The sequence below is a fragment of the Rhinolophus sinicus genome, linkage group LG14 (assembly GCF_036562045.2).
Source record: "Rhinolophus sinicus isolate RSC01 linkage group LG14, ASM3656204v1, whole genome shotgun sequence".
Classification (NCBI taxonomy): domain Eukaryota; kingdom Metazoa; phylum Chordata; class Mammalia; order Chiroptera; family Rhinolophidae; genus Rhinolophus; species Rhinolophus sinicus.
Genome location: NC_133763.1, coordinates 41,941,585 through 41,952,600, shown reverse-complemented (window position 1 = coordinate 41,952,600; position 11,016 = coordinate 41,941,585). Strand labels below are relative to the sequence as shown.

The window sequence follows — 11,016 nt, the reverse complement described above, 5'->3', positions numbered from 1 at the left end:
AAAAACTGATGAGTGGAACTTTAGAAAACAATTGGGCTTAGAAGTTAGAGGGCCTTCTGGTTAGCAGTATGGAGACCAGAGCACCCAGTCCCCTGGCGACCAGCTGGCAGAGGGCTGTGTGCAGGAAGGACCTGGAAATAATCTTGCACTGGGGGCTGTCGCTGCAGGCAGCAGGAACATGACATTGAGTTGGGCAGAGAACATGGTGGATGGGCTGGGAAGCCTGGTCGTCCAGGATACGTATGTAACTCTGGCTGTCAGACAGCAGGCCCCCTGAAGCTCCCGCACATAGCTCCAGAGCCAGGCAGCACTGAGGCCTGACTCTCATATGGGGAGAGATAAAGAAAAACACACAAATAATATAACATATAAAACAATATATATGTAGATATCATTTAGCTAAAGCACCCAAATCTTAAGTGTACAATTCTGTGGCATTTTACATATGAATATTCATGGAATGACCACCCAGATCAAAACAGAATATTTGCAGCACAAGTCTTTTCAATGAGCAACCCCACACACAAGTCACCATTCACCTGACCTCGGTCAACTTGGATTCATTTTGCCTACAGATTTTCCTATAGATAGAATTATATAGTACATACTGTTTTGTGTCTGCATGCTTTTCGTCAACACTGAGTGAGAGTCAACCATGTTGTTGCGTGTAGCAATACATTATTTTCATTGTAGTATATTCCTTGTAGACAGTATTCCATCATAGGAATAATGGAATCATAATAGACCAGTTTATCTGTCCATTCTCCCATTGATAGACATTCGGTTAGCTGCCAGTTATTGGCTATTTCAAATAAAGCTGCCTTGAATGTTACTGTAAGTACATGTCTTCCAGAAGACATAAGCACTCATCTGTGTTGGCACATAGCAAGAAGTAGGATGCCAGAGGCAGAGGGTAGATGTTTAGTTCTGGTAGATCTTGCTGGTGTTCCAAAGCGGTTCTGCCATCAGCAATGAATGACACTTCCAGTGACTCCATAAATTCAGCAATTGTCCATCCTTTTCATTTTAGCTTATGTGGATATATAACAGGATCCAACTTGTTCATAACTTCTCCAATATCTAATGACGTTGAGCATTTTTTCATATGCTTATTGGCCATTTGGAAATTCTCTTTTGGCAAAGGCCTGTTCAAGACTGGGCCCTTTTTTCATTAGGCCCTTTTTTCATTATTTTTGGATGTATCATTTTTGGACAAATATCCTTGTGGATTTGCAATATTTCCCCCAGCTGAGCCTTGCCTGAATACCAGACCCACAAAATCAGCAACTGTTTATGGTGGCGCATTTTGGAAACTCCTGAGCTACTAGAAACTTCCTCATACGCAGCCCACTCTCTGGTGTGATTGCAATCCCAATGGAGGAATGGTGACTGGTGAATGAGGGTGGAGGAAAGAAACCTAGGTTTAGACTGCTCATGGAAGGGTGTGACATGGGTAGGAAATTAGCCCCTAGGTCCCCATAGTAACTTTGGACTTGGATACCTCAGAATGTCAAGAAGAACCTAAAAGCTTCTGAAGATTTTTTTTAAAAGGCCATTACTAAAAAGGGATTTAAGTCAGGCTGGCATCACCCTTCTCATCAGCAGTGCTGAATTCCAGAAGCTGAGGATTCCATCAGACATCTGAAGGTCTTCATTCTAGTTCAGTGTACACGAGGATAGACATTTTTGGATCTGCAAGGACTAAAGAAATGTTTCTCACAGATACCTAGGGAAAAGAAGGAATCAACCAGGAAACAAGGTTCTAAATGACAGCTGTGCAGCAAGCCTAGAGGGTACCTGAAAGACATCTGAGAAAAGAGTAAAGATGGGACCCTAGAGACTTGACAGATGTGATAAAGCCAGACAGTGTAAAAGGGAAAAGGAATCATGGTTCTCTCCACTGGGGATTCCCACCACCTCTGGGCCCAACTCACTAAGACACACAGCTCTGCATACTGAGACCCCATAATGGAGGATGAACGAGTGAGACATTGAGGCCCAGAAAGAGGCCTCCCTTGTACAGAGAGCCGGATGAGGCTTCCCAATGGGAACAAGAAGTCTCCAAACATCTTCGTATCACATAGCAGCCACAAGCACAAAGTGGCTGTCAGTGTCACCAGTCAGGCCCTTGGAAACAGTGGGGCCAGCTGGAGAGTTCAGGGGACCAGGAGAGAATGAGACAAGACATACCAGATGTGATTAAGGCTTTACTAGGGATCACGCACATCTGGGCAGGGTCCACGCAGGTGAGCAGGACCTGCACCGAGTCTAATACTGGTCTTCAGGGCAACGCTCGGAGCTCAGCATTGAGCTCTCCAGGCCAGGGGTCCAGTCGGGCCCCTTGAACCAGAGCAACCCTGAAAGGAAGGTCAGTCTGGTTGGCTTTAGTGCAGGAAGGGGGGACACTTCACAGAAAAAACTGGGGTGCTGTGGAGCTTTCAGAACCAGGGAGAATTGGGATTAGAGAAGGGAAAGGGGCCAAATAGAGCCTCAGTGAAGGAAAGAAAACAAGGACAAATGAACAAGAAAGCTGGTTCTGGCGGTTCTGGGATATCCGGCTCTTCTCCAGGGCCCGGGCATAGCAAGCACAGTGCTGGCTTCTTGCAGCCATCTCCTGGCTGTGAAGGCCCTACTTGTTGCCCCAGAAGGCCACCTTTGTGTACACAGGGCTTGGGAGGAAGCGACTGGACTTCATGTATGCAGAGATCTTCTTCAGGCCCTGAGGGTAGAAAAAGAAGGCAAGACCTCAGGGTCTGCTGCCCCCCTGGAGATCAAGCAGCCCCACTCCACGCACACCGACTGCAGGCTCCGGAGAAGCCTTCTTTGTGGGGTCAACCGTTGGGGCAGAAGAAGGTCTACCTGGCTGGGGTCCCCAGCTCTGGTAAATTAATGCTTCCAGTTTCCTGTAACTGATGTGGTATCTTAGTAGAGTCACCACATGATAAGACTCGACACGGTGCTAGGTACTTTACAACCACGAGAGATGATGAGAGAGGTTTAGAACCTCCATGCAACTCCCTACAAGACAGGTTATACAATCACCATTCATCAGAAGGGAAACCGAGGCACACAGAGCTAAAGCACCTTCCTCACACTCACACAGCTGGCAAGTGGGAAGGGCTGCAAGACAGCCTGGCGCGCTCTCTCTCTCTCTCTCTCTCTCTGTGTCTCCCATTCTATGGTCTTTGTGCTGCACTCCCCTCCCACACAGGAGACCTTCACCCTCCCAGTCTGTACAATCTAGTTCTGCAGAGAGAGAATCCTGGCTTGGCAGGGAACACAGAGGGACCCCGACACAGCAGAGGGGCTCAGAAGGAGCCTGTGCAGTTGCAGACTTGGCCAGATCACACCCAATGACTCAGCAAAACCGGGATGAAAGCTGATAGGAGGGTGAGCAGCAGGAAAGCCAGGTCAGACTCTTATTACGCCACTGAAAGGAGGAAATCCAGCGGTTTGGCCTGGTACTTGAGCCCAGTCTCACTGGGCCCCAAACTACCTCGTTCCCGGTCCTGCCACAGCCAACTAAGCCTCTGACAGGTGAGCACCATCTTCCCAAGATAGAGAACGCCCGGAAAGTACTACAGGATTCAAAGATCCTCGGACCGCCTGTCCCCAACAGGCCAGACCCCAACAGGGCAGAGACTGTAGCCAACAGCTGTCCCCATCCCTCCCTGCCTGTCTGTCACCTAGCTCTTGCATCATCACCAAGGCTGATCAGTTTGGACCAGAACCAGAGCTGATAAGAACTAGCTGAGAAAGCAGATCTCTTGATGAGGAGTGGCAAAGGGAAAGACTGCAGGTGAAAACACCTGGTGATCTGAGCCTCAAGTTCCCAAAACGTTCACAGAGCAGACATTGTGATTGACTGCCAGTGACCGATGAAGAGCTGTGAGGTGGGGTCCACGCTCTGCTCCTCCAGCACCAAGCTGGTCCCACATCACCACACAGCTTGGTACCCCTGTACTTCTCCAACGGCACTGAGCCCCAGGACGGTGGTCTCCAGGCCTGGGTCACCTGTGCATCCCCTCTGCGCCTGACACAGTGCCTCATACAGAGGAGAAGGGAAATCAGTGAACATGACAAAACAAATGACCACCCCACCTCAGTGACAGTATCTTGGGTAATTGGAGGGAAGAAGGAAAGAATGGGAAGAGGAAAAAAAGTGCCCAACACAGAAATCATCAAGATAAAACCCTTCCGCAGGGAACCCATATATGTACATACATCCCAGCACCGACACCCCAGACACCTCAGTACTGACCGCCCCAGATGGGGGATCTCATTCTGCAAAGCTGTCTGGAGATCCGGAGTTAGTATTGCCCGAGTCTTTGAGGCTTAGTGTCAATCCTCCTTGTCTCAACTCTACTAATTCCCCTACATACAAACTGCTTCATCCACACTGTCCGGAGCTCGAAGCCCAGGCTGGAGAACGACCTGAGCTTTTCCTTTCAGTGCAGGAAACGGGGAGCCACTGACTGCTGCCCATAGAACCCAGTGCTGACTGGGAGCCCAGCACAGCCTGCGCTGACTCTGTGACCTTGAGCAAATGACCTATCCTTTCAGCCTGACTTCTTTATCTGTAAAGTGGAGGTGATAGATCTACCACGTAGGAAAGTTGGAAACATTCAATGTAACACAACCTGTGTAAGATGCTGAGCACAGATCCTGATATAGCAAGTCTTCAATGAAAGCTAATTATTCTTCACTTTAGCTCCAGTCTCAGGAAAGCATCAGGGAGACAAGGGAAGACAGTAGACATATAAATATTTGGAGGATCAGTGGAATCACCTCGAAGCGGGCCACAAAGTCTTTCAGGTTCGGGAAGGCATCCAGGCACTTGGGCTCGAATACACGATGCAGGTCTAAGATGTCATAAGCCAAGAAATCCACATAGGTGATCTGCGGAGAGGCAAAGGATGATGGGTGCCTAACTCTGAACCAGGGAAAACGTCATCTCCCCCACCCCAAAACCTTCCCCTTACCTTGTCCCCCGCAAACCAAGACCTCTTTCCCAGAAACTGTGAGAAGAGCTTCATCTTTTCAGGGAGCGCCTTCAAGTAATCGGGCTTCAGTTTCTCCTGAGGCACAAAATAGCTGTCACCACCCTCAGACACAGACTCCTCAGCAGACAGGGAGGCCTCCCCAGGGCAGTGCCTGACCCGCAGCTGCCATAGATGAGCAGCCACGTGCCCTGACGGCACCTGCCTCAGTGCCCAGGCTACGATTTCACTGGACCTGGGTTCATAAAACTCCTACCGGGTACCAGTTCCCATCTGTAAGAAGTACTGGGAGGCACAGAGAAAAACCAACGTGTTCCTGAACCTGTCACCACTCATCTCAAAAACTCTGCTCTGGGACAGACCCAGGGGTGCGGGGAGAACCTGGCAGAGCCCTGGACTCAGAAGTCAGGCAGAATCAAAGCAGCACAGACTAAAATGACCCAGGGAAAGAAGTCATAAGTTCTAGCCGGAAGCACACGAGCACTTTCCGCACAGGAGGAGAATGTCAGGGGCTGAGAGCAAAAGGGGAGGCGCAGAGGCTCTGTGGCTGCCCGTGCTGCCTACTGGGCACGTGTGCTGACGTCCTCGGGTGTCCAGGAGGCAGTGCTGGGCTAACAAGCTGAACACACTTTAAGAACTAAACCTCCACCCTGGGGTGGGACTCTAGTCTAAGATGAAAGGAACTTCGTCAGTTTTCATGAGAGGCAGTGAGGGGTATGAGGGTCACTCTGCTGGGAGTATAGAGACCAGGTTGGAGGATCAGAAGTTCCAAGAAGGTCAAATGACAAACAGGACCTAAGCATATGGGACACAAGAGTCCAAAATCCTATCGAACCCTGTCCAGCTTAACCAAGTTTTAGGGGACTCACAAATTCAGGGCTGTAGCAAACCCTGGCCAGCTGATTAGACGAGTCCATAACTTCGTTCTCCAAAATGTCCACACGAATCATCTCCTCCTCCGTCTCCCCACCTATAGACACAGCAGAGATTCTCCCTCACTATCCCGCCCCAGCCAGCACAGGGGCATAGCCACCGGTCCCCCAGCATCCAGCCCACAATCCCACTCACATAGGTTATGCTTGCGAGCAATGTAGCGAAGGATGGCGTTGCTCTGGGTGAGTCTGTGAGTCCCATCAATTAAGTAGGGCAGCTGAAAGGTCAACAGGGGCAGTCAGCCATAGGCTCCCCTGTACCCCGTCCCTTCATCAAAGGCAGAGACGAAACTGGCCTCTCAGTGTTTGGCCCATGGTAGGCACTGAATAAATATACTTTAAAATGAATGAATGAGCTGGTCACAGAACATCATGGAAAGGCACTGAAGAGAACCAGGAAGCTGAGAGGCTGAGCAGAAGCCTCTATGCAAGCTGGGAAAGGAGATTTCAGAGTAGAGGCAAAGTTCAAGGCAAGGTTCAGTCTCCCACAGCACCCCAGCCTCTGCACCTACATTGGGGAAGTCCAGGCCCAGCTTGAATTTTTCACTCAGCCACTGGCTTCTGTCATAGTCGGGAGCTGTGGTAGAGAAAATGGAGTGAAAGAAACTTCCCAAGGCAACCCTCTTTCCCAGGGAACCTACCAAAGAGTCAGTGGCAAAGCCCCTGACAGGTGGATCTGGAATCTGAACCACTAAGTGTCTCATTCCAGGTGTGGGGGGTCAGGGGGGACGCTGAAAAGTCTCAAGAACCCACATGGGTAAGGCTTGCACAAGGTGTAGGCAAGCCCTAGGGGGAGACGCCTCCCAGTAACTGCACACAGGGGGCCCAGCAATCCCCTCTCCTGTCCTATTTGCAAGGCCAAGCTGTACTCAGAGGGCTTGGGGAAGGACAAGCCCCTGCTCCAGCTGGCGGAGGGCATCAGCGGTGAGCAACAGGCGGCCAGGACACCGCGCTTGGTACCAAATCAGCAGGAGGTGGGCCGCAGTCGGAACACAGGGAGGATGCCATTACCGTCCCCCATGGCGTACTTCTTCTCCTCATACGTGGAGTCTGTGTACTCCAGGAGCAGGCGGATGGCGTGAGCCAGCTGGGAGAGACGGCCGCGACAGACGTCAGAGACGGGGGCTCCTACCGCGTGACAGGCTCTCTCCGCTGCGGGGAACCCCCAGCCCCCCAACACCCCCACACACGCCCGCCGCCCTCCCGTCAGGCGCCCCCACACACGCCCACCTGAGAAGGGGGCGCAATGGGTCTTGGCTGCAGCCATCCCTGAGGACCCTTGTGGTCGAACCGGCCCCCTGCTGCGCCGCATTTCCCTGTTTGCCCGCCTCCATCCCATCCGCCCGGGTGGACCCCTCGCTCACCCCGCGGATGTCCCAGTACCCCAAAGTCATGGCCATGGTCAGCGTTTCGTGGTTGCAGGCATCAGACACCCGCGGGAACTTCATCCGGGTGCTTGGGCCGCGGAGGTTGGTCGAGGCCCCGCCCCCGCCACCCAGCCAATCTCAGCCTCTTGCGACCGCGGCACCCGAAGCCCCAGAGTTAGGCTTCTAGACCCCAGGGCGGGTCCAAATAGTCCATTTCCGCTCCCGACAGGCCGGCCTTGGAGATCCCAGGTCTGGGCGCCGAGACGCGGAACCCCCTGGCTCGGGCTTGCCTGAGTCCCCCAGCCGGATCCGGGGCTCCCGCCCGCGTCGTAACCTCGGGCAGTGCGCTTGGGACACAAGTCTGAGTCACGAAAAGAACACGGCTCCTCTCCCTTCTCTCCCCCTCCGGGCACCTCTCCCTTCTCTCCCCCTCCGGGCATTGCTCAGCTTCGCCCCTGGGCTGCAGAGTTCTCGTGGGCTCTGGGAGGCTCAGATTGCCATGTTAAAGCCAAAGAGTGGCGCCCCTCAAATCGAGTGTCAATCAGCACGTGTGACAGGAAGACCAGCCAGTCTGAACGCTCCTCTAGACCCGAGAATCCTTGACAGCCTTGTGTCTTCAAGCGCAGGCTCTCAGTGGGCTAGGAACACCCAGGACCAGGGGCAGAGTAAAGGAAATGTGTTCTCAGTGTTTTCCTTTCACGAACTTGGGAGGACCCAGCCCTTTGCCTAAGTGGCTAAGAGTGACAAGGATCACATAGAAATTAATCCATTAGCTTTATGGTCTAAGTGGTGAATCTACATCCAGAAGCAGAGAGGTGGGGTATTGAGGTGCAGTCCAGAGATGTCCTGCCAGCCAGGGACATGTCCCTCACATTGACAAGGACACTCACCTGGAGCATGGTGGTCACAGAGGGAGTGTGAGGGAGGGGGGAAGAGCTGTCCTCTGAGGGTCCAGAGAGGCCTGTCCTGCTGCAGAGGGGGGGGGGGCGGGGGGGGTTGGTCAGAAGCCTGGAGGACGCCCCACAGGACCAGTTAGTGCGGGTCCATTGATTCCAGCCCTGACCCTGGCTCCTGACACACGTGTGCTTTGAGGTATAAGAGGGTGGCTAGATAACCTTTGATATACCTCTGTGATCTGTGGTACAACATCTGCAAATGCAAGAACAATGTCCTATCTGCCACCTTTCCTCTTGGAAGGCACAAGACTATTTCAAACTAAGAGAATACAATAGTGTCTGATTGTGGTTATTTTCCTTTGTTTTTTTTTAAAGGATGTTACAAGGTTTATTGAATATATGAAAACAGATGAATGGAACTTTAAAAAATAAATCGATTTAGAAGTAAAACGTACGACTGGTGCACTACGGAAAAGTAAGTTTTAAAATTAGGTAACCATTTGTTAGGATAGCAAGGTATGACCCTAATATTAATAAAAGTTTCAAACCACCATGATAGATGTATAGGCGGTATTGAGTAGGACACAGAGGCTTTACCTAATTCCTATTAAATCATAGAAGTCAGAGGTCTACAGATCTCTGCTAAGTGGGGAGGTGGGAGCCGGCAGAACTCAGTCCCTGTTGTAGACACCCCCCACCCATTCAGATCTTGCCAGTTTTCTAGGCTCCATACCTGAGTCCAGGCTCAGGATGCAGTCTTCAGATCAAGGTGAATTCCAGGTGCGTTTGTGCACAGGGAGGCGATATTGGCACAATTGCTGCTCCTCTTCATGGTTTTATTTTTCATATTACATTAAGAATTTTTGTCTCGCTGATTTTTATACATCTTGAGCTTGGAACACTAACGTCACTCGAGCCCCCTGAGAAAATGTACTTTTTAACAGCTAGCATTAAACAGAATGATATTTAAAACAGGCAGAACAGATAGTGTTACATTAGCATTCATCCATTCCTTTATTGAAAAACAGTAACTGAGACCCTGTCATTTGGTAGGCATGGTGAATAAGACAATGCTGGCTGTTAAAGAATGGAAGTTGGGTGGGAACCATAAGGGGGAGATGTTTTTAAATATGAAACAGATTTTAGTGTGAACTGGAATAAGTGGATTGGAAAAGAAGCGTTTCGTTTGTTTTTATTGATCTTTCTTAAATGTATGCATAGCTCACATTTATTTCAATATTTAGTATTAGAAGTGTTTTGGTCTTCATTTAGAAGTTTGGTGATGTGTTTGTGACCAGAACTATGCCTTAGGAACTTAACTCTTGTTTATATCAATTAACCTGTGGTAAAATTTGTTTCCTTATACATCGTTTCACTTAAAGTTGCAGTTTCAAAAAAATAAATAAAAATAAAGTCGCAGTTTCCAAGAACCTATCAATGACATTACATGAGGAATTACTGTACTCTTGCTTTTCTCTTTTTTAAAAGGCCCAACTCTGCTATCGTTCATTCAACAAATGTTTCAGTACTCTATGTGTTGGCCTCTGTGTCTGACTCTGAAAATACAAAGAAACAATCCCTATCCTCAGGAAGCCTATGGTTTAGAATTCTGCTGTGCAATATGGTAGCCACAGTCCACATGTGGCCACTGAGAACTTGAAATGTGACTAGGGCAACTGAGGAACTCAATTCATTTTATTTAATTTTTATTTACTTAATTTTAAAAACTGATACTCAATTCAGTCATTGAAAAAAATTTAGATATGTTTGGTTGAGTATGTGAATCAATTTTTTCAACTGTAAATGTTTCGAAAAATAGAGACAGATCAAGTATGTCCAATGAAAATTTAGGGTTCTAATTGAGATGTGCTCTAAGTATATACCTTGGATTTGAAAGACATAGTGAGAGGGGGAAAGCTTACACAATATTTCATTAATATTTTCAAATTGATTTATATGTTGAAATGATAATATTTTTTATACATTGGGTTAAATAAAATATAATATGAAAGTTCCTTTCTTCTTACTGGTTAATGTAGCTACTGGAATACTTAAATATTTCCACTGGATGGTGCTGGTCTAGAGCATGAGGAGATCAACAAAGAAGGTCACCTGACATGACAGTGTCGAGAGGGAAATGTGCACATGCCTAGGACAAAGGAGGGAAAGGTCAAGAAAGCCTAAGAGAGCAAAGTGTGAGTGACCTTGGGAGGTACACTCAGATGTAGGTATTGCCATTCTGGGCGGGGGAGGACAGTGAAGCATAAAGCAGTGGGCACTTTCCAGGGGCTGCACGGGGTGTGGGGTGCTGGTCAGAGAGGAGGCCAGTCTCTTCAGCTGGCAGCCACTACCCGTGGTCAAGAATGCAGTTGAGGTGGGTGGCCGGTTAGCTCAGTTGGTTAGAGCGTGGTGCTAATAACACCAAGGTTGCCGGTTCGATGCCCGCATGGGCCACTGTGAGCTGCGCCCTCCTTAAAAAACAAGAACAAAAGCACGCAATTGAGGACCGCAAAGGCACCATGTGTACTGGGGCACCGTGGGTACTCTGCCCCACACTTAGCCTCCCTTGTTCAATTACAGTATAAACAAAGAAAGCAAGCTGTGGTTGCAATGGATTAGACGATGAACAAGAAGATGACATTGTATTAGAAAGATATAGGTAATCCCTGGCCAGCTCATTTAGGCACATGCCCTGGTTGGGTTGCTTAAATTTTTTTCTCCCCCCTTTTCAGCCTCCCCCCACTACTCTGGTTCAAGCTGTTGTTTCTCAGTCTAGTTGTGTAGGACACAGCTCCCTGGCCCATGCTGGTATTATGAGCCG

The 11,016-nt window shown here is 49.4% G+C and overlaps 1 protein-coding gene across 1 annotated transcript; it reads right to left on the bottom strand.

The window, feature by feature from the left end:
* Window positions 1–362: 362 nt before the first annotated feature.
* LOC109446754 (glutathione S-transferase Mu 1) lies at window positions 363–7,454 on the bottom strand. Its single transcript, XM_074319274.1, has 8 exons — window positions 7,297–7,454; window positions 6,944–7,019; window positions 6,445–6,509; window positions 6,069–6,150; window positions 5,870–5,970; window positions 4,983–5,078; window positions 4,789–4,899; window positions 363–2,719 (listed from the first exon to the last, which is right to left on the bottom strand). The coding sequence occupies exons 1-8, from the start codon at window positions 7,378–7,380 to the stop codon at window positions 2,630–2,632; spliced, it is 705 nt and encodes a 234-aa protein (XP_074175375.1). The 5' UTR covers window positions 7,381–7,454; the 3' UTR covers window positions 363–2,629.
* Between the last annotated feature and the right edge of the window lie 3,562 nt (window positions 7,455–11,016).